At 31.5% G+C, this 21429-nt stretch overlaps 3 protein-coding genes across 3 annotated transcripts; 1 reads left to right on the plus strand and 2 right to left on the minus strand.

The window, feature by feature from the left end:
• Positions 1-3096: 3096 nt before the first annotated feature.
• LOC130642045 (uncharacterized) lies at positions 3097-6608 on the minus strand. The gene is made up of 3 exons (XM_057449113.1): positions 6175-6608; positions 5500-5649; positions 3097-5114 (listed from the first exon to the last, which is right to left on the minus strand). The coding sequence occupies exons 1-3, from the start codon at positions 6383-6385 to the stop codon at positions 4861-4863; spliced, it is 615 nt and encodes a 204-aa protein (XP_057305096.1). The 5' UTR covers positions 6386-6608; the 3' UTR covers positions 3097-4860.
• A 2861-nt stretch (positions 6609-9469) lies between these two features.
• On the minus strand, positions 9470-12496 carry LOC130642043 (uncharacterized). Its single transcript, XM_057449111.1, has 3 exons — positions 11666-12496; positions 10688-10843; positions 9470-10244 (listed from the first exon to the last, which is right to left on the minus strand). Exons 1-3 carry the CDS (start codon positions 11904-11906, stop codon positions 9874-9876), a joined length of 768 nt encoding a protein of 255 aa, XP_057305094.1. The 5' UTR covers positions 11907-12496; the 3' UTR covers positions 9470-9873.
• Positions 12497-12730: 234 nt separating this feature from the next.
• LOC130642044 (uncharacterized) lies at positions 12731-18686 on the plus strand. Its single transcript, XM_057449112.1, has 4 exons — positions 12731-17118; positions 17249-17546; positions 17851-17969; positions 18333-18686. The coding sequence occupies exons 1-4, from the start codon at positions 17116-17118 to the stop codon at positions 18570-18572; spliced, it is 660 nt and encodes a 219-aa protein (XP_057305095.1). The 5' UTR covers positions 12731-17115; the 3' UTR covers positions 18573-18686.
• The last annotated feature ends 2743 nt before the right edge of the window (positions 18687-21429 follow it).

Here is a 21429-nt window from a genome sequence, read left to right on the forward strand (position 1 = left end):
ATACGACGTTGGTTACTAATATTATACCTGTGTTTTCTTAGTCCAATTTCATATGAGAAAATAAGCGGATCATTCACAACCATACGCATGTTTTAGAGTTTACTAACAAGTTCTCTTGGTTGATATCAGATCTTAAGAAAAAGGAATGAAGACTATGTACAAGCCCATCATTTAAAAAACGCGCCAAAAATTAATTATAAAAAGTATATCAAAAACGAACCAATGAACAGAAAGTCGAAAAAAATATTATAATTTAAAAAAATGAACAGACAAAAATCTGCTAAACTATAAATCTGTTTTAGGAAAATGGATGCACTAGAATAGCAACTTTGTCTTGCGCAGGGTTCAGTTTAAACTGCATTTGCGTCCCTAAAAATTAATAATATTTTTCAGACAAAAAGTAGTTTTTAATTTCTTCGGAATATCCTTATTTTCATCTTTCCATAATTCATTCTTATTTAAGTCAATGCAAGCACCACAATTGTTCATCGCAATCATCAAAAATATAGCTTTATGATGTGCTCTGCCATTAATAATAAGATTTTACCTAACATCGGCAAGAATATTAGATTTGTAGTAAGAGAACACAACAAGGCATGGAGTCGATTTTTTTATAAGAATTTGTTTTGTTTTTCGTGATTATCCTGTAAAAAATTAGAACAAAACATTTCTAACTTTTTATACATTCTTTTTCTTGTTTTAAATTTGTGATTACTAAATTTGATCTGGTGCAGTTAGTCTTGGACTTGGACTGTCGTATTCCTAACAAACTCTGACAAATATTTCAATTAGCTAATCTTGAGATTCAAAGATTAGACATGTGATGGCTTATATCTCTAATCTTCAAGTTTGTGTTATACCGACTCTGAACCAATTAATTCAGAATTAACGCCACAAAAACTTACTTTTAAAGAAAAAAAATACAGCTCTTACTATTCTGAAATAGGAAACAACTATCTAATTAAAAGTGTTAATGATTCTTTTTTAAAAACCACCTGAACATACGAAGTTCATTTTCATTTGAAACAAACGACCACCCTGATAGCATACGTAAGGTGATTTTGACAATTTTTTAAACGAAACCTTTGTAGACTAATACATCAATTTTGGGTGGTAATACAACATAAAGTTAAAGCTGTGCGACATTATGAAAACTTTTGCGGTTTTCTTTACCTTTTAACTGACTTTTACTACTTCGGTATGATTTTATCTCCATATAAATAACCAAATTCTTCTTCTTATATTTTTATTTAAAATTACGAGATTCTCTGTCCTGCTAAAAATATGAATAATGCAAAAACGGCCATATACGAAGGTGTCGTATGGATGGTGTGTTATTGATTTTTGTAAATCCTAAAGTGTGGCATTTAAAAATGTGAAAAAGGAAAAAAAAACACTTTAAATAAAAATAATTTAATATTTTTAAAGTTGGTCAGTCTAGTGCGTAGTTGTACGGACAAAGTTACCAAATACGGCAAAAATATATACAACGGTTTCTTTTCTACCAAACAAGATTAAGACTTCTTTAAAGGACTTTATCGAAAAACATTTTATCAAATTTATAAAAATTATTATAAAAATTTATCAGGTAAAAAAATTTTAAATTTAGATATTTCGAAATAAAGTATATCAAAGTTCGTAACGATACAATTTCTTCGATTTAATAGCCCACGTTTGTATTTAACAGCAACAAAACTATTAAAGTTACATTAAACACTAATAATATGGTAGATGTGACATTTTGGAACAAAGTGTTTTATAATAATTCTTTCTACTATTTCCAAGCAGGTTCCGTCATTTTTATTATATATCTATTGATCTATTTTGTTTTTAGCAGTAATATCTTATAACACGAACTCAGTGGATTGAATATAAAGCTCATCACCCGCGGAAAAAGTTGGGTTAGAAATAGCTTGAATTGATGTGTATGAATTGTTTATTTATTTATTTTTAAAACCTTTATCGGCTTTCAAGTTTTTTGACGTAGACGTTTCACAATTATAATAAACTAGTTATCACACGGAACAGGGTACAATATGGCAAATATTTTAGTTTTGATATTTTCATCTAGTTGTTTTCAAGCTTCAGGCGAAGAAAATAAAAAATAAAAATATTAGAACAAGAAATGATATGTCATATTGCACGAGGATTCAGTGCGATAACTAGTTTATCAATAATCCCAAAAAGTCAACAACCATGATCCCAAAATGCTTGATATAGCCTGCAGTTTCTTCGGATTTTTATAAAAACTAAGCTTGGTTTAGCCTAAAATTTATTGAAATTTTTATGACAACTAAGCCTAGAGTTTCTTGGAGTTTTTTAATGTTCAAAAGAAAAAACCCTGATAGACTGTTTTCTTATACAAGAACGTGTATCACTCATTACCTTACTCTCCAAGCTGTTTCACATGTTTACCGTATTAGCTAGGGGTGGTTTAATTCACTAAAATAGCAACAACTAGACAAAAACAACTGGACAACAGCCTTGTGTTGTGGAAATCGCACTCACAATGTCTTCAGTTGTTGACAGTAATCAAAATTACTTTGTCATCTTCTCTCGCAAAAACTATTTATTCTTTCTAAACGATCACAATATAACCTTCCAGTTTTGCCCCGTAACTGTGAATTTCAATTCCACAAATAAACCATAAAACAAAGAAAATTGCCAAGGCCGCTGTGCTAGCACTCCTTTTAAAAAAGAAACATATTTGAGTCTAATCTGTTTGTTTTTAACTTCAAAAGAGATTTTTTGAAAATTTATTTAGTTTATTGTTTTAACACTTTTTTTTTTTGCAAGATCCCTGTTAATCTATTAATTTAAATTTCAAGTTTCAATTAGCAGTTGAAATCAGCTTCAAGTTAAGAAACATTGTATTTCTTATAAACTGCATCGTGTGGCTAGCTGTACCAATCCATTAACTGACAATGCATCATTATTGTGTAACTTTCATAAAAGACAAGTGAGTGAAGAGCGTTACAAATACGCAGTTTTTACAATGTCCGCATTGCGAAACAATTAAAAAGACGGCCTGCGAAACAAAACAATTTATAAGACAGCCCGTGAAGGTCAAGGAAATCGAGAATTATCACAAGTCTATTTTCGTGTTGTGGACATTTATTTTGAAAGTATGTTCTTCGACATTAAACATCTATTCCAATAATTTTTTAACTTATTGTTATCTATTGCAAAAAATTATTAAAGTATTTCAGCCCTGCCAACGTAAACAAAATATTAGCTAACAATAAAAAAACAGTTAGAAATCAAAAGGATAATTTCTTGTTATATTGCTCATCTTTTGATTCATCATTTAATTACTACTGAAATTTATCAACTTGTGCTAATTAAATACTTATAGCACACCAGAATATTTATATATTTTTAATATCCAACATGCCTTGAAATACATTAATACAGTACAAAATACAGTTAAAATAACGATAAGAAAAAAAAAATAACATAATAAAACAAGCTAAAACTATGTGTTTATATCTAAATTCTTTTTGGGAAAAAATGAATTTCTTTTATTATTTCACACATTCGTAGAAATGTGTGATTTGGTATGGGCTGCGTACTGTCATGGTGGTAACGAAAAGTTGAAAAGGGTGCAAATAGTATCAAAATCAAGGCCACCACAAATAGCGCGCTATATTGACCAAAATTTTTTGTTTATGTATTGTTTTTTTGCGTATAGCAGCGTTTTTTGTTGTTGTTTTCTTATTATCATGTATCTTTATATACTAAACCCAAAATAATGAAACCAGTAGATATATATTCTATTCGAATTTCGAGATATCTCGCATCAAATGAGGGTGTTCATTGTTTTGAAATGATTGTTTTGATTTACTGTATGTTGACAATGTTATAATGTTTGAAATTGACTCGAGTTGTGTGCACTCCAGCCATATCTCAGTTATCGAAAAATAGTCATAACTTTTAATATGATTCAATTTATCATCATCTCTTTCTCTAAGTTTGTGCCTTAATATTTTATACCAAATTTTATTATTGTATATTTTATATTTGAATGAATACATTTTAATTATTTATCACCATATTGTTGTGTGAGTGTTCAAGCCGCTTCAGTTCTTGTTGTTTTTACATGAGACATTAGAAATTCGATTGACAATATTTTATGTTAAAACTTGGACATCCATGTGTACAAATTAAAACAACATTTTACGACGTTTTCGGGTGTCATACACCCATTTTTAAGTAAAATAAAAATTATACAACAGGTCTATATAAACAAGAACGTTGCCATAGATACAAGATATATAAACATAATCAATACAATATTTAAGTATAAAGTATGTGTACAATACGAATGTGTAATCAAACTGGACGGTTTTCTTGTATTATCTTTTGTAACACACTTGCCCTATTTGTATCTTTTCTGGTGTTTCTCCATGTTTGCTGATGAAACAACTGCAAGGTCTCAATCGTTTTCGAGATGAAATTTTAAGATTTTTGTTGACAAAATCTTAAGTTAAAGGAACCCGAGGTATAAAATGATGTTGAACTTATATGATAGAGCTTAAAAGTTGGTTAACAAGTCTTCTTAAATTTTTTTAAAAAACTCTTTTTTTCAAGTTATTCACATTTAAAAAATTTCAGATTTAATTATGCTACATAAATTATGATGTCATATTTAAGTAATAGCAAACATTTTCCGTCATCAGTAATTTTAGACCTGTACAAGGTGAATTGATTAACATAAAAATATCCCGGGACGAGCAAACGAGTGCCATCTGACAAAAAAATTTATGTTAATCATCATTTGGGCATGATAGAAATAAATATTCAACTTTCTAAAAATCTAATGTCTTTTAAACACGCTTAAAAATGCATAGGTATGCATTTTTATTTTTGTTGGTAACCTTGTTCATTCATCTGCATACCTTGGTTGTAATAAGGTCCTTCCAAGTTATGTCTATATGATGTAGGTCTTCGGTTAGTTGGCGATAAACACGTTAACACAATACCCATCACAAAAGCAAAAAAGCACATTGCTGCGCCAATCCAAGCTGAAATAGCAGACCATCCATGATCGGAAGTATTCCAAGTGTCTTTAAATTCTATTTCAGCGTATATTACGGCACCGAAATTTGCAGCAGCTGGAAGAAAACACAAAAATATAATTTTCAAATGCTACTTCCTAATCAATCATTGTTGGATATTTTTGTTGAGTGTATATTTGTATATCCTAAGCTGGTTTGAATTAACCCTTTCAGCACGGAAAAGTCGTATATTTCTAAAAAAAGAATTCATAACTTTTGCTGTGTATTTGCGTAGGGTGGTCCCGAAACCATATCAGAATATTTGAACAATAGTTATATTTGTGCATTATATTTATTCTTCTCTAAATTCTTTAATTACATACACAATAATTCAAGGACATCAGCATAATTTTAAATTGAGAATTTTCTTCGTGCATATTCTTGGGTGCAAGTTCGTCCTTTAGCAACTAACATAAATAAATCGCAATGATAAAACACTAACCTGCTATAAATGAAAAGTTGAGTACCAATACTGATCCACATATCCATCCACTATAACTGCCTTTGCAGCAACACAGACATAAAGCACTCCATGTCGCCAGAACAGCAAACAAACCTCCACACAGAAGAAGTGTAAGGGTTATGTCTTTTTCTGCAAGGAAAGGTAAATAATGAAGCAAAAACAGTAATACAAGTTTTCTTCACATTTCAGAATGACTACTTTCTTTCAAGGCAACTGCACATTATATTATTATTTATTCTTTATTCTTTACTATTCTCTATTCAAAAGGGTAAGACTAAACCTTATGTTTCCTCTGCTACACTATATTGCACACAATAATTATATCACAATTGTGTTTACGTAGCGTGACTTTAAAACTCACAAAAGCATTTTAAAAGCTTTTTTAAATCAAATCAGATTCATCTGAAGAAGCTAGTAGCAGTTCTAATCAATATCAAAAGAAATGGATTCCTTCTTGTGGTTTTGGCGCATTTAGGCATTAAATAAAATTGTACAGTAGTGAAAACAATATTTTGTAGCAGTGGAGACTACTCTTTAAAAAAGTTATCAAGCTTCGAAACAAAAATTGTAAACGTAAATTTACAAAAACAAATTTAAAGCTAACGTCTTTTACGATCGCGTGAGTTCAAATCACATTTACAGTACAACCATTACCTTTGTTCTTGTCACTAAATTCCAATATTTCTTCTCTGTTATAACAATTTGTTTTTTCGGTGCATGTACGCCACAAACCTATTTCCTCTTCTATTGGTGTTTCAGTCTTCCACCAGGAATATCCAGCAGCTCCTGCAGAAATTCCAGCCAGTGCCACAAGTAGAGCCAAGAAAGTTATAACCAAAACAATCATAGGGGTAGCGTTTGCCATTTTTGAATATTTATGTACTGCAAATTTTACGAGTATCAAATTATTGTTATTATTACAAAAGTTAAGATAAATGATTATTTTTATTATTACAAGAGTCAAGATAAATAATTACCATAGATTTAAATTGCAATGACGAACCTTAGGTCAGCATTAGGCTAAATTTAACCCTATACAGGCCAGAATTACATTCTGATTGGCTTTTAAAAATAAATTTTAACTTTGCACAGTTGTTGTCACAAAAAAGGAAGGGAACAAGATGTTGTCAATAAATTTTGCTGATATCCACACTTTTTCTGCGACGTTTTCAAAAACAACAATCCTGTTTGAAGTTTTTGGTCGTCGAATAAAAGAATTTGGGTAAACACGTGTCAATAATTATATGTTTTGTCTTAATGAAAAGTTTTAATATAGTGCGTTTTAAAATTGTTATGTTTTTTGATGTAAATTGTTATACTTTTTATTACAAATTGTTGTATTTTATCTATTTTAAAGATTTTATAGACATTTAAAGGGGTAGACCATTGGATTAATTGGATTCAAAAATTTTACAAGTAGAGTTTGTAGAATAATATAGAGGTTTGTAGAATAATATAAAAAGAACAGTATCATAACCATGGAGCTAAAAATAGTTATTAAAGAAACTAGCAGGAACAGTGTAATCCGATTAATATTTTGTTCTGAAATATTTGATAAAATTAAAAACTGGCCTGGGGAGGAGGAAAGGTCATCACAATAGAGCTGATAAACAAATCAACATTTTCAGTCCTCGTTTACTTCCTGTTTTCTTATTGTTGGTTAGTTCAGTGTAATAACTATTTTTTCAAGATGACAGCCCAAAGTTAGAAGCTATGAGAAGTAAACCAATGTTTTGGCAATAAGTTAAAGGGTGGCAAGAGACAACTTTTTTAGACGATAGTAATGGATTTACGTTGATTATTATTGATTAAAAATGTAAATGTGTCACCATTGCAAAGTTTTGTTTTTGAAAACATTTTTTTGTCACTCACAACGTTATGTTGACTTGACCAAAACAAGAAGTAAAATAAAATCAATTTGATTTTGTATCTTCTCACCGCTAACAAAATTTTTTTGCAATTAACAGAAGAATGATACCGGTAACAAAAAATCTTGCTCCGAAAAGAAATTTTTTGTATCACCACTTTCTACAACAAGCCTGGGTCAACATTTTTGTATCCAGCCAATTAAAATGCAGTAATTATACTGAATGTCTGAATGTTTTTTTTGTCGAGATAAAAATAATACTTGTTTTACACGATTGTAACAAAATTGGATGTAACAAGATATTACCTCGTGTCCTCACGACTTTATTCTGTTATGTTAACTTTTTAAACTCGTCCCTTTAGGATTATATTGGTGTAGTCATTTCTTACGGATTGTTTTCTGTCTTACACAAACACAAAAATAGAATTTTCCGTCTACCCGCATCCTTTTTCTTTTTTGTAAGAAAGCTTTCTGATTATATATATTAACTTTTTGATAAATAATCCTTCAACTTATAAAAGTTACAGATTATTTCCTTAGTTGCTTCATATTTTTCCATATTTTTGTATAAGAAGTATTTTTTATAAGTACGATATATATTTAAATTAATTTACTTCAAAGAACGTACATATTAAATGCTTAAATAGTTAAAAATGTCTGCTGAAGTTTCTTGTTTTTGTCAAGGTTGTTCAGTATGACCAGAGAACTTTCTACGTTTGATTATTAAAGACGTTTAAAACGTATTCGTATCTAAAAATGCATAATATTTCACCTCTAAAATCTTTACAAGATCCCAAACAATAACAATTAAAATATTGATAGAACTTGAGAAACGTTAGAAGCTAGCTATGCAAATCATTGGACAATTCTATAAATTGTATAGGTAGATCTAAATTTGTTGATATATGTCTTATCCTAAGTTTAAAAATAAGACACATCTTTTTATAAGAACTTCAGAGGTTAAAAACCTAAAACATGTTAAGAACATTTTTTATAAAAATGTATAGCTTCAGAGGCTCAAACATTGTAACTTGTTAAGAACATTTAACTCTGTTCGTGCAGGGGCTAATGGAGCTCTGAGCCATGCTGTCCAGATCTGTTACGTATTTTTGAACCAATGAGGGTTAAGTATTGTAATAATTTTGGAGTTACAGATGAAATATTCCAGGGTCATATTGGTCGAAAGTTTTTAGACTGCAATTAATGCTAATGTAGCTGTTATGAATATTTATGTGAAAAATGAGTCATCTTTAAAATTGATGATGTCATCAAAAAATCAATGACATCATCAATTCGTTTGTCTAATTTTATTTATCATGTCCAGTTTTGTTGATAAATAAGGAGCTCCAGGAGACCCCGACCAGGTCTAAAGAGTCCTTATAAAACCAGCTCTTAGGCTTAGGGTTTAGACGTAATCGTTACCAATAATGCTCCCCTAAACTTCAAAAATGACAAAATATGAGTGTGATAAAAGACAATTGTAGAACGTTTCGAGGCTTAAAATTAAAAAAGCCAAAAAACATTCAAATGTTTCCTTTATGTTGAGTGTTCTTTTAAAAAAACAACTTAACACGAGTCCTGCATGATTTTCATATCATTCATCCCAGTATGATTAGCGGTGGTTTCAACACTGTCATGCAACGATGACAAAAACATTCCAAAAACTGCACTTCTATTTTTTGTGTATATTACTTAAAAAATTTAATGTTAATGCTTATATAAATAGCATCAAACTGGCTTTCTAATCAACGCAGTGGTGATTTAGGAGATCCGAACAGTCAAATAATATCACCTTTATTTTATGGAGCACAAGCATCAAAGGAAATGTGAGAAGGTGTAAAACAACAAAACTCTCCCAACTTTAATGTAGAGATTTTAAGAAAAAAATTAGTGGGAAGAGCTAGGATTGTAAAAATACTTAGCATATGCTTGAGCCTAAATCTACTTACTGCTGCTATTAACACAAAAACAAGTGGATATAAAACTAAGTAAGGAAATTTGGATACGTGTTAAAACATCTCTTACCATAAATATTAATCAAAACGTAACTGCAGCGTTGATTATAACTTAGAAAAATCTCTGTACGATTATTTTGTATGTCAATTAAAAATAATATACATTCTAAAAAAAAAATTATAAATAATAACATAAACGTCTAGTTTATTTACCATGCATATCTGAGTCATATCGTAAAACTTATTTTTAAATTGGACTATTAGTAATCGCTTTAAGATTTTATCGAGATCATTATAATGACACAACACTCCCCCGTAGATCGTACATATATGGTTGAATACGCCGCATGTCATTATAAAAGATCATTATTTCCAAAACACATTTCTAAAGTATTCTTCTTATCGTTTACAATACCCATATGAAGGAATTGTTGGTTGTTTCTCACGGAACCTTCGCACAAAGTAACTTTTCATGATTCTGTAATGTTACTTCCGCTCACAGCTTCATATGCTTTTTTATATTCACCACAGTTAGCGTAATTCGTAACCCTTTTTAGGGTTCACACCACTTTGAATTGTAGAACGAATTTCTGGAAACTTTTTCCGTTGAGCAGAAAGGGTATTAGGATCATCGTCCATGTGGTAACCAGCATTAAAATGCGAATTGGGATCATAACCAGTTCTCTCCACAAATACCGGATAGTTTGTTTGTGGCCTCACATTAATATGTCCGCCATCTTGTCCTTTTGGTGGGAAGCATAGAATGATGATTGCTAATATGGATCCAATGAACTGACTAGCTGAACCTAACCAGCCCAGTATACTGGACCATCCATCTTGGTATCCAAATTTTTCTGGCGATCTTACTTCAGTGTATATGATTCCACCAAAACCTGACAAAGCTAGAACATAAAACAAATTGTATTTTGATTATATATTCGTTATATTTCTTCGCAAGGCACGATGGTTATCTTGTATATGCTTTGTGCATAGCCTAACTCTTACTTTAAGAAGATATAATTAATATTGCTAACGTGAAATCGATCAATGAGTTATAACGCCACGAAAGATAACATCGGTTTCTCTTACAGGTAACTAATTAGAAATTACCGGATGCTTTAAGTAAAATAAATATATAAATAAACTGTAATTTTGTTACAATTTGAGGCAATTTAAACATCTAGCTTTTAAACACTTTTCTATAATATCCTTTTTCGTTTAGAAACATTACGTAACAATTGTTTTTATTACAGATGTGGTTTTTCAATTTAAATTTTATAAAAGTTTGAGTAAAAATCTCGTAATAGTATTAGAGTTCAATCTTAGAAGTATAATGCAATTTTACCTCCTATCATAGCAAGAATTGTAACCGATGCTGTTCCACATCTCCAGAAGGTTTTGCTGCGACGACAACACAGAAGAACAATACCATTTACAGCTGCGATTGAACAGAACAATAGAGATGTCAAGAGCAGCACCAAAATTATATCTGGTTTTATATCTAAAATGAAAATACGAATGGCATTTATTTTTATAAACGAATAATAGACAGCCACAGAAGAAACTGAAGTAAACCATGTTTCTCAGCAAGACAACCTTGCACTGTCAAAGTTAACAATCAAATCATTAAAAGTTTTATGAATTACATTGTTTATGACTCGTTTAGTCCGTTTTTGTAGTACTTAAATTCCATAAATCTATAGTGCTAAGGGGGATTTTACGAAGCATGCACAGTACACGTATTGTTTACAACAATAGGCATAATTTTTCGGCATGTTTAATGTAGATGTCTAATCATTACTGTAGGCTTTATGTCAAAAATGCACGAAATATTTACAACGGCCAGAAATGGATTTTTACTGCTTAAAAACTAGCATAGAAATATTTTTGAAACAAATAGAGATTATATCTACGCGAAAATTTAACAACAAAAAGTTGGCATGGTAACGATAATTTTATCAGATCCTCCGTGTTTTTAATCACTTTTATATACAAATTTGTTTAGGCTTTGTAGAGAGTTTTTTCGCTTATTTCTCGAAATCACTGATGTAAAACATATCGTTTGGGGATCGCTAAGTGATCGCGTATTCTATATCATCTAATTGATGAACTTAAGTTTAAATCTCACTTTTGACATGTTCAAAGTGAGCGGAACTTATGTGGAAATACTGTAAATAATTGTGTTTTTTAAATTTTAATAGGATTGTTAAAATTCATGTTACATTGACGTTCAACTTCCGTAGTATCAATCAATAATTAAGTATCTAAAAGTTAAATCATAAAATATTTTCTTTAATTTACTTCAAAGAAAAATGATATGTACCTTCTTCGCTGGTTAAGTATTCAAACTTTAATATCTTCTCCCTATATTCACAAATTTGCGCACCGTTTCTTGTTTCACACTGTCGTAGAATTCCTTTTTCTTCTTTTATAGTTTCTCCTACAGCATCTAATTCTCTCGTCCACCAAGCAGTTCCAAATAAACCAGCCAAAGTACTTGCTAAGGATGCAATCAAGCAGAGGATTGTGCAAAAGTGAACACATAGAGTCATTCGATCCCTCATATTTTCAAATGTTCTTTATCTAAACAAACGTTTTTTTTTCAATCCTTACAGAAGCAGAAATAAATAAATTATGAATTACTGAACATCTGTTTTTTTTATTTTCTCTCTATTTTTCTTTTTTATTAAAGAGAAATATTTAATTTAATTTGCATTTTCTTTTCGTCCATTTACTTGCGCGCTCTCTTCTATTTTCGTTGCTATTTTAAACTGAATTAAAGACTTGCGAACTGTATCAGTCTTTTTTAATTAAACAAGAAGCTTTTGTTTTTGTGTTTAATTAAAGTTTAATTTTCTTCATTCATGCTTGCTAATTAGGCAGTTAAAATTTATGTCCGTTAACAAGTAAAGATTGTGGAGGAAATCAAGAATAAGAGGAAAATTAACAAAACAAAACAAAAACAAAACAAAACAAAAACAAACAAACAAACTAAAATTTTAGCAAAACAAAACAAAACAAAAACAAACAAACAAACTAAAATTTTAGCAAAACAAAACAAAACAAAAACAAACAAACAAACAAACAAACAAACTAAAATTTTAGCAAAACAAAACAAAAAAAAACATAATGAAACAAACAAACAAAACAAAACAAAACAAAACAAAACAAAACAAACAAACAAACAAACTAAAATTTTAGCAAAACAAAAAAAAAACAGAAAAAAACAAAACAAAACAAAAACAAACAAACTAAAATTTTAGCAAAACAACAACAGCCATATAAAACATGATTTAAAAAAATTAATTAATTAATTTGCTCGCTCGCATCTACAAAATATAGACACAATGGCACTTTTGTGACGGTTTTACAAAAGTTGGCAAACACTATCAATTTGTAATTTTTTTTTAAATGTGCATGTTGGGAGAGTCGCGTTTAAAATGCCCTAGTCGCACTTTTGACCATGTCCTCTTTCACGCCAGGCGCACAAAGACCCCCAAAATTGTGCAAACGTTGTCACGCTGACGTCAGCGAACAATTAACACAATCCTGAGTCCGATGTGAACTTTGAGAAGTTCAAATGGCGTGGATCTAATAGAAAAATCGCCAAAAATTTCTACTTGTCGGGACGAACTTTGAAAGTCAACTTTTCTCAATATATCTTTCAGGGATTGCAGCTTATAAGAACAAAACCACTGGGCGAAGTTAATATCGCGGTAAATAACTGTTTTGTGCAAATCTAAGCGGAATTTGTATGTCAAAAACTTGTTGGAAACGCGCAAATTTTTGTTTGATTGTCAAACACTGTTTACAAAAGCATCTTGTTTTGTACCGTTTTGCATATTGGTCGAAGTGAAGTTTTTGAGAAGTGAATCGAAGTTTACACGTATCTATTTTCAAGTACGAAAATTGAAACCCATATAAACCTGTAATTCTAAAATTTAATACGCACAAAAGAAGTACACATGGTGATGCTCTGTAATCATTTTATAAATATAGATAAAGAGAGAGAGTCCGCATTTAAAATATAATGAACCAAATAATTCTGTACATGCGCGTTTTCATAAAGAACAATCACGTGTCACTAAAACTGACATGGATAACTGTCTCACCTACACCACTGTCTCAGCAACACAATTGTTAATTTTTATTACATAAAAAAAACGATGAAGAGCACATAATTAGCTTACTCGCATGTGATTAACCATATAAAAAGAATTATAATCGGGGAATTTACTAACTTTTAAATTCAGTCGTGAATTGCAATGACTTAACAAACAGAGTATGGCTGTTGTTATGGATACGAACATTGACAGAATTTCAACCATTATTGGCTTTCATACAGAGAAGTCTGGGCACTAGTAATGCGCGTGTAGGGTCAAACATTTTATATTAGTAGCGCAGTCAGAAAAATAAAATATAAAAAGGGGTTTGATTTCTGGCTTTAGCTATCTTTTTACAGATATAAGACTAAATATTGATGATGTCATGTCAAAATTAAAAAGTATATTTGTTAATGGTTTATGGACTTTGCTTTATCCAAAAGACACAAAATCTATTAACAAAAATGGTGGCTATCCATCATGGTCAGCCTGGGTAAAGTGTCAAAAAAGAAAGAAATGTTTTTGTTGGTACCATTTGCTAGTTTTTATTGTTGTCCTAAATTAGTACTGCGACCAATAGTTACTACCACTATATTGAGAGACTGTTGTATTAAACAAATGTGAAGGAAGCATGACTAGCTAGAATTTGACTAACTAAAGAAAGCTAGGTAGTTGTAGCTAGATGATGTAGCTGGTCGGCAGGGATAGAGAAAAAATCACCGCATGTTGCAAATATTTTAGGCATATTAGTATTACGTTAGCTGTTAGCGGCTTCATCTACCTTAATTTTCAAATCCATAAACAAATTTAAAAATCAAACACCTTCAAAAGATTTCTACTGCAAAGTGTGAATACCTTTTTTCGAAATTCGTATTGGACAAAGTACCGATTTTGCTTCCAAAATTCTTTAGCAACAGCAAAAAAAGTTCTGTAAAAATTTCTTTTGCAATTACAATTGTAATCCCAAACAAAAGTCATTAAAATTTGACTAAATAATTTCGGTTAGGATGTATTCATAAATTTAACCCTTTTTTCCTGGAAAGTTGTGTATTATTGAAAAAAAGTAGCTAATTTGCAGGTTTTGCTGCATTCCATTGTGTGGCTTGGTTTAAAACACTTAATCTTCCAGGAAATTTAGTCAACCTTTAAATATCGCTAGACCTTGCGATGTAACACTAAAGCATTTGATACCCATTGACACGTTTCTATAAGTAGATTACAAATGTATGGTGAGGTGTTGACACCTATTATGGATGACTCCAGCTTGTTTTTCTTTTGAATTTTTTTTAATACAGGTAGTGTATCACAGAAGGGTTTAGCAACATTGTTGTAGCATGCTATTTAAAAGTTAAACATTCGTAGAGCTAGAAAAGAAAAAACAGATAAGGTCAAACACTTTTGCCTCCTTTCTTATTTAGAAGAATTCGTTCTGAGGGTCACTAAGAAATTATATGAGCCTCACAAGTGAAATAAAAAAAAGAAAATAATATTTGTCCCCATAATCGTTTTAGTATTGCCCAGACTATATAAGAAAGTTGAACTGGTTTTCTTTGTTTAGATTTCAATGCCAAAAGTGACTTGTTTTATGACCTGTTTTTTCTATGTCTAATAATGCCGTAACTATGTGTTTGTTTATACGAGTCAATTCTGACATGCCGTTTTTTCTGCAAAAAATACCGTAGCAGCATGACGTTATACCACCTGATGCAAATAACGTGTTTTGATTTGCTAAAACTATGGTAATATCACATTGTCGAACGATGCTGCTCTTGGTCCTCAAAACGAATAAAAGCACTTTTCATTTTCAATCAAAAGCTCTAAAGGGACTGTTACATGTAGCAAAGTTTTTAATAGCAAATAGCATGCAAGTACTTATCCAAGTACTTGTACTTGCGCAAGTTTTGTCGATTTCAAATAAATAAAACAAATGTGAGTTTTTGTGCGCTCATTTTAAAAATGGTTTGCGAACAAGAAGACGTTGTTTAAATTCTGGCGCTACTGCTGGCAGTAAAAGTGAATACGGGTCAGTGCAAGAAAGAAAGCAACGCGTGCGACTATGGTTATTAGAGAGACAAACGAAAGGGGCTTGCAATAGAATCCTTTAGTGATTTAAGATTAAAAGACGCTGAACATTTCCGTTATTATCACTTTTCTCGGGTGTACATATTTTCTACATCAAAATCATTCTACCAAACAATTCTTCTTAGGTTTCGCTTTCATTAGGACTCAGGTTTAGGTTTACAACTGCAGAAGGTTTACCTGTGCTAGGCGCTCATCCTGGTGTTACTCGGAATTTATTTTGAACTCCACGGGAACTTATTCTGCAAAATCACAAAAAGCCGGCTGATTGTTTCTTCTATGACGGGGTAACCAGAGGTTGTTGTAACCTTACGTTCAACGTTGGTAAGGCTTTATCAGTGTGAGTACTTCAATGGATTTGCGACACACTGTATATCTGCACCTTAGCGCTCAGCTGGCGTTAAATACCGGTTCGGACATTTACTTGTGGCTCAACCCGGCGCGTTCCCTAGCTAGTGCGATATATATTAGTTATCGCACAATTTTAGAGAAATATTGGTATTATCTTTGAGTTTTTTATGTAACTGAAATATAGAAGGACGTAGATGCAATACAGCAATCACATAATGTAAAAAGTAACAAAAACATGGCAGAACAAAACCAAAATTACATGTTAACATTCACAAAATTAAAAATCATCAATTATGCGATTCAACTTTCAAAAGTAAAATTTTTAGCTACCATTTTGAATTCAACAATTCATCCTCTGGACTGATGTTTGGAATTCGCACAACATTTTAAGAAATTTTTATTTTCCACCCGATAGGAATTGATAAACCATAGCCTTTTTTTATGGGTATATCAGATCAGTGATCGCCAATTCTTCTGAAATAAGGAGGAACAGCATGGCGGAAGGCATCTGGGTGCTTCCACTTTGCCCAAGGACAATCTGGGATTTCGTCAAAGACGGCTTATAATTATATTCGCTGCTAACCCCGTATCCGGAGAGGCCAGGTACCCAGTGGATGGGAGTTAACTTCGTTACTCGAACAAATTGATAAAAAAAACTTTTCCTAACAACGTCTTTCAGAGACACCGCAGCGTGCGAAGAGAAAAAAGTTTGTAGCTTATCAGTTTTGGTGAAATTATCAAGTTAGTACCATTTGTTTAATTGATTTACCGATGTCTCATGCAAAACTTAATAGCAATAAAAAACGCAAAAAAACGTGATAAGCAGGTTAATATCTCCAGTGTAGTTACCAGGATTTTTCTGCATGAAAAAATAAAAATCTAAAAAACCCTGGGAAAGGGACTACACTATGCAATTTTTGTATTGTACTGTAATCCGCAAGTCAGTTATCTTCAATGTAACCAGATTTGTCTTATAATTCTTAATGACAATTATATCGTTAATAAGCTTTGATGTTTTAAGTGATAAAACTTACGAGACAATGCATTTTTGTGCGACGCAATAAACCCATTACAATTCCTGCGACAAAAGCAAACTCGTTCCAGCTAGTAATTCAATTAGAAAAAAACCTGGGTACAAGTTATAGCTTATCTTTGAGGTGATCGTTTTTATTTAGCTACTATAAAAATCGAAGTTTGTACGAAACTATCCAGTTGGTTGTTGCAGTTTTTAAATCTTAATATGGTAAGTTTATTTGATATTGTTTGGTGCTGCTGGAGGTGAGAAAAAATATTTAGAAAGTAGGATGAAATTAATCATGACCAATACGCTGCATCACACTGGCAACCTTTCTTCTTATGTCTTATCATTTTAGACAATATACGCTTACTTTATCGCTTGCTTCATTTTTACATACCCTGGAGATGTTCATTCCAAGGCTTGGCGTGACAATTATGTAGACCGCAGGGTTGCTTCTGATTATGGGGTAGAGATTACTAAAGAAATCCTGGATAAAAATCCAGACCTTGCTGGACGAATTTTGCGAGACATGCCAGCTTACAAATTACGTCCATTAGTTAGACGACTGGCTAGGAGAGAAATGCAGAATATGGCAAGAGATCCTTGGTTCTTTTCCGGCTATCAAAAACCAGAAAATTGTCCTTCAACACCAGGTATTGAATACGTAAAAGCGCTCTACTTTAAACAACAGACTTTTTTAGAATTTTTTAGTATAAGGAATTTGTCTCATATTCAAACAAGTTGCACCAAATTATTTATTTGCGGTGTAATTTTAAAACATTTTATTCTAATTTTGCGCAAGAATTTCAAATACTTTTTCTGTTAAATATTTTCACAAAAACAGCGGCACATCAATTGGAATAAATCCAGCAAGTTTATATTGATAAGAAATTTGATAATTTTTGTGTCTTTTTGAGATTTAACAATCCACCTACCAAACCGCTATGTTATGTCTAGATCCTAAATGCAAAATTGTCGCAAATGGGTGTGGACCACAATCATTGTCGAAAATAGAGGGACCATTCACAACTGATTTCGTGGAAGCTTGCAACAAACATGATGTCTGTTACAGCTGCGTAAGTTATTTTTTTTATACCCCTGGGTGATGTATTTCTTTAAATCCAAAGCAGTATATTATTTTCTTCTTATATTTCCGTGTGGTGTATTTTCCACATTCTCAGCAGTAGGCTTTTTGTTTTCTCATACTTCCATGTTTAGGGAGTTTGTGAAAAAACACATTACAAACGATTTTGATTCCTGTTTTGCATCATCTCAGAACTTTCGTAACGCATTTTAGACATATTGTTTGAACAATAGTATCAAGCATCCTGGCAGAAATTTTTAGTAGCTTTTAATTAGAGATTGACATGTGTAGACAGGAACTAATTAGAAACACTTGAAGCGTGTAATTACCTTAACAGTTCCTTTTTTATTTTCAGTTGATCAACTATTCGTGGACTCAATCCAAATGCGATGAAAAGTTTAAAAGCGATATGAATATGATATGTGATTGTGATTATTACAATAGCGCGCTCACCAAAGCAAGCTGTAGAATATGGGCATCATTTTATTATGGTTTGGTTTCACAATATGGTTCAACACACGTGACAACTAAGACATATGATTGGTGCGAGAACAGCTGTGTAAATGCTAGATATAGCCCATCTGTATCGCTGTAAATTTGTTACGCCAATATACTAATTATACCTGTCGATGACAGGCGTAGCCAATATTTTTTATATTGTCAACAACTTTTGTATTTTGACTAGCTTATAATTAAAGCCTGGTTCCTACCAATGCGTTTATTGATAAACAGATGTATATTTTGAAAGTTTTAAAGGTTTTAAGGTTAAACTTATAGGTGGAAATGCTAAAAATAAACGCATGATGATTTTACCTGCAATAAACCTATGTTTATGTATGCGTTTAATATCAAAAAGTTTTGAGATTAAAATCATGCCTTTAACATGAGTTTGTTCAACATCAAAGAAATCTTTTTGTTTTTAGCGCCAATGCTCAAAGTGACTTTCACGAGAGCATTGCACGAGTAGAAAGAACAAAAGTTACAAATAACGAAAATATTAATACGTGATGAAATCTAAAATATGAATAGTAGCAGAGAAAGCACTGACTGAGCCTTCTTTATGATAAAGCTGACAATGGATATAGAGAAATAGTCAGAAAAGAGAATGCTTGGAGAGAGAGAGATGAAAACTAGGGTATAAACAAGGAATGGTGTTTATTTTTATCTTTGAAAATTAGTTTGTGAAAAAGTTCAAATTTACTCGCTGTCCGCATTTATACTTATAAGTCACAAATCCTAACTTTCGTTTCAAAATTAAGTACAGTGTGAACGCAGAATCTTACTGCATAATTAATTAGATGAAAATAAACCCATTTCATGAGTTTAATAATAAAAGCATTTGGTGGGAATTAGGGTTAACTGACAGTTTTTTGTCGGTAAGTCGTTTCTTCTTAATACCTTTGGAAATATTCGTCGAAAAGCAATTATTGACAAGTGCATTACTGTTATTTTTATTATTATTAATCTCAAAAGTAAATAATATGAAAAAAGGGACTTTTATTCTACATAATTACTCGTTAATTGGGATATATATACAAAATTACAATAATGTAAAAGGATTTGGAAAAATGGTAAGGATTGCATGCTTATGACAATATACTGAGACAAAAAGTTTAAAAGATTCTTGTAATAACAAAAAAGGTTAAATTGATTGTCTTAATTCACCCTTTTAGGCCCTTCCGCTATTCAGCCTTATTACAATACTCCCGGAATTAGAATTGGGCTAAATGAAGACACACGTTACTTAGTCTAATAAAGAACGAAATTTAAACATCAAAATATGGCGGACATAAATATATTTGTGTTTTGAAAATTTATAAATGTTTTTCTATACAGGGGCTATCGCTGCCACAGACGAGAAGCAAATCAGGTAGACGCCGAACTTTTAATGTTACATGACGATGTAAATGCGTTATTTATACGAAGTGTGCTATACGGAGTGTACTATACGGAGTGTAGTATACGAAGTATGCTATACGAAGTGTGTTATACGAAGTGTGCTATACGAACTGTGCTATACGAAGTGTGCTCTACGAAGTATGCTATGCGAAGTGTACTATACGAAGTGTGCTATACGGAGTGTAGTATACGAAGTGTGCTATACGAAGTGCGCTATACGAAGTGTACTATACGGAGCGTAGTATACGGAGCGTGGTATACAGAGTAAGCTTTCAGAACGACAGAACTTTATTTCCATCCTGCTGAACGATTGAATGATGCATTTATAACGATGTGACATTGGAAAGTACTCTAGAAACGCAATCTCGATCCCAGGGCCTATTATCTTTTTTACATATTAAACGTCAGACCAATGAATAAACGCACCGCTTCTCATGCTAGACTAACATGTGTCCGCAGCTTTTAACTTTTCTTTTCTTTTTTTCTTTTTCACATTAACAGTTGTTGTTAAACAAGTGGTGAGTAAAAATATTTTTTTTAGGATGAATCAATTGCATTTGTGGGAGTATACATTATGTGAACACATTATGTGAAAATGTTAACATCTACTATGGTTAACTTATACATGGTATGTTAATACTAAAATACTTCTTAAGAACATTAAGAAGCTAAGATTTTGCCAAAAATTAAGAACATACTGAGAACGAACTCACCCTGAATTCTTTCATGGATTATTCGAGTGAAATAACGTTAACAATTACTGAGAAAGAAACGAAAAAAAGAACAACAACTCTTTTAGGTGAATTATATTTACGACGTTTCGGCCGTACGTACGAAATTTCGACATAAAAATTCGTTATACATCTTTAGCTATTTATTAGTTGAGGAGATAATAGACCTCTCCTGAATTTCCTAATTATGCCAAACTCAATTAAAGAGGTCGATACTAAAAATAATTCTTATCCCTAAGTTTCTTAGCAAAAGGTAGAACAAATTACATAATTTCCTTCGTTAACTGCCTCAATTGCGAGCGGAAAGTTGTCACAGCCTTCATAGAGACGAGCTTTCTGAGAATAGCCTCGTTTTCAAAATAATATATATTTTTTAAATAAAAATAAAATCCAACCAGAGTATTATATTTCCCTAAAAAATTCAGTTATGTCATAATAATTTGATATTCTATCTGAATATCCTTATTTGAAGAGCACAGAATCATTATAAAATTTTGGATGACGTCATAATTATTATAATTTATGAAATTCAGGGAAAGGTGTATTAGACAGAACAGACAATTGGTAATAATTTAAAGGTAGAAACAGGTTAAAAAAATGTGGAAAAAGCACGTTTAACCTTAGTTGAAACTTAGACGCTCGTTTAAAGCTAAAACTATACTGGGAGTTGAGAGTTTAAACTTCACAAAATATCTCTCCTTGAAAGAAAACAGAAGTCCTGTACGCACATAAGACAAGATTTAGTTTAAAAAATCTTTTTTCCCACTATTTGTTCCTTTGTTTTAACATCTCTTTGCTTTTTTGCGACGCAAAGAAACTCTT

The sequence above is a fragment of the Hydractinia symbiolongicarpus genome, chromosome 4 (genome assembly GCF_029227915.1).
Source record: "Hydractinia symbiolongicarpus strain clone_291-10 chromosome 4, HSymV2.1, whole genome shotgun sequence".
Classification (NCBI taxonomy): Eukaryota; Metazoa; Cnidaria; class Hydrozoa; order Anthoathecata; family Hydractiniidae; genus Hydractinia; species Hydractinia symbiolongicarpus.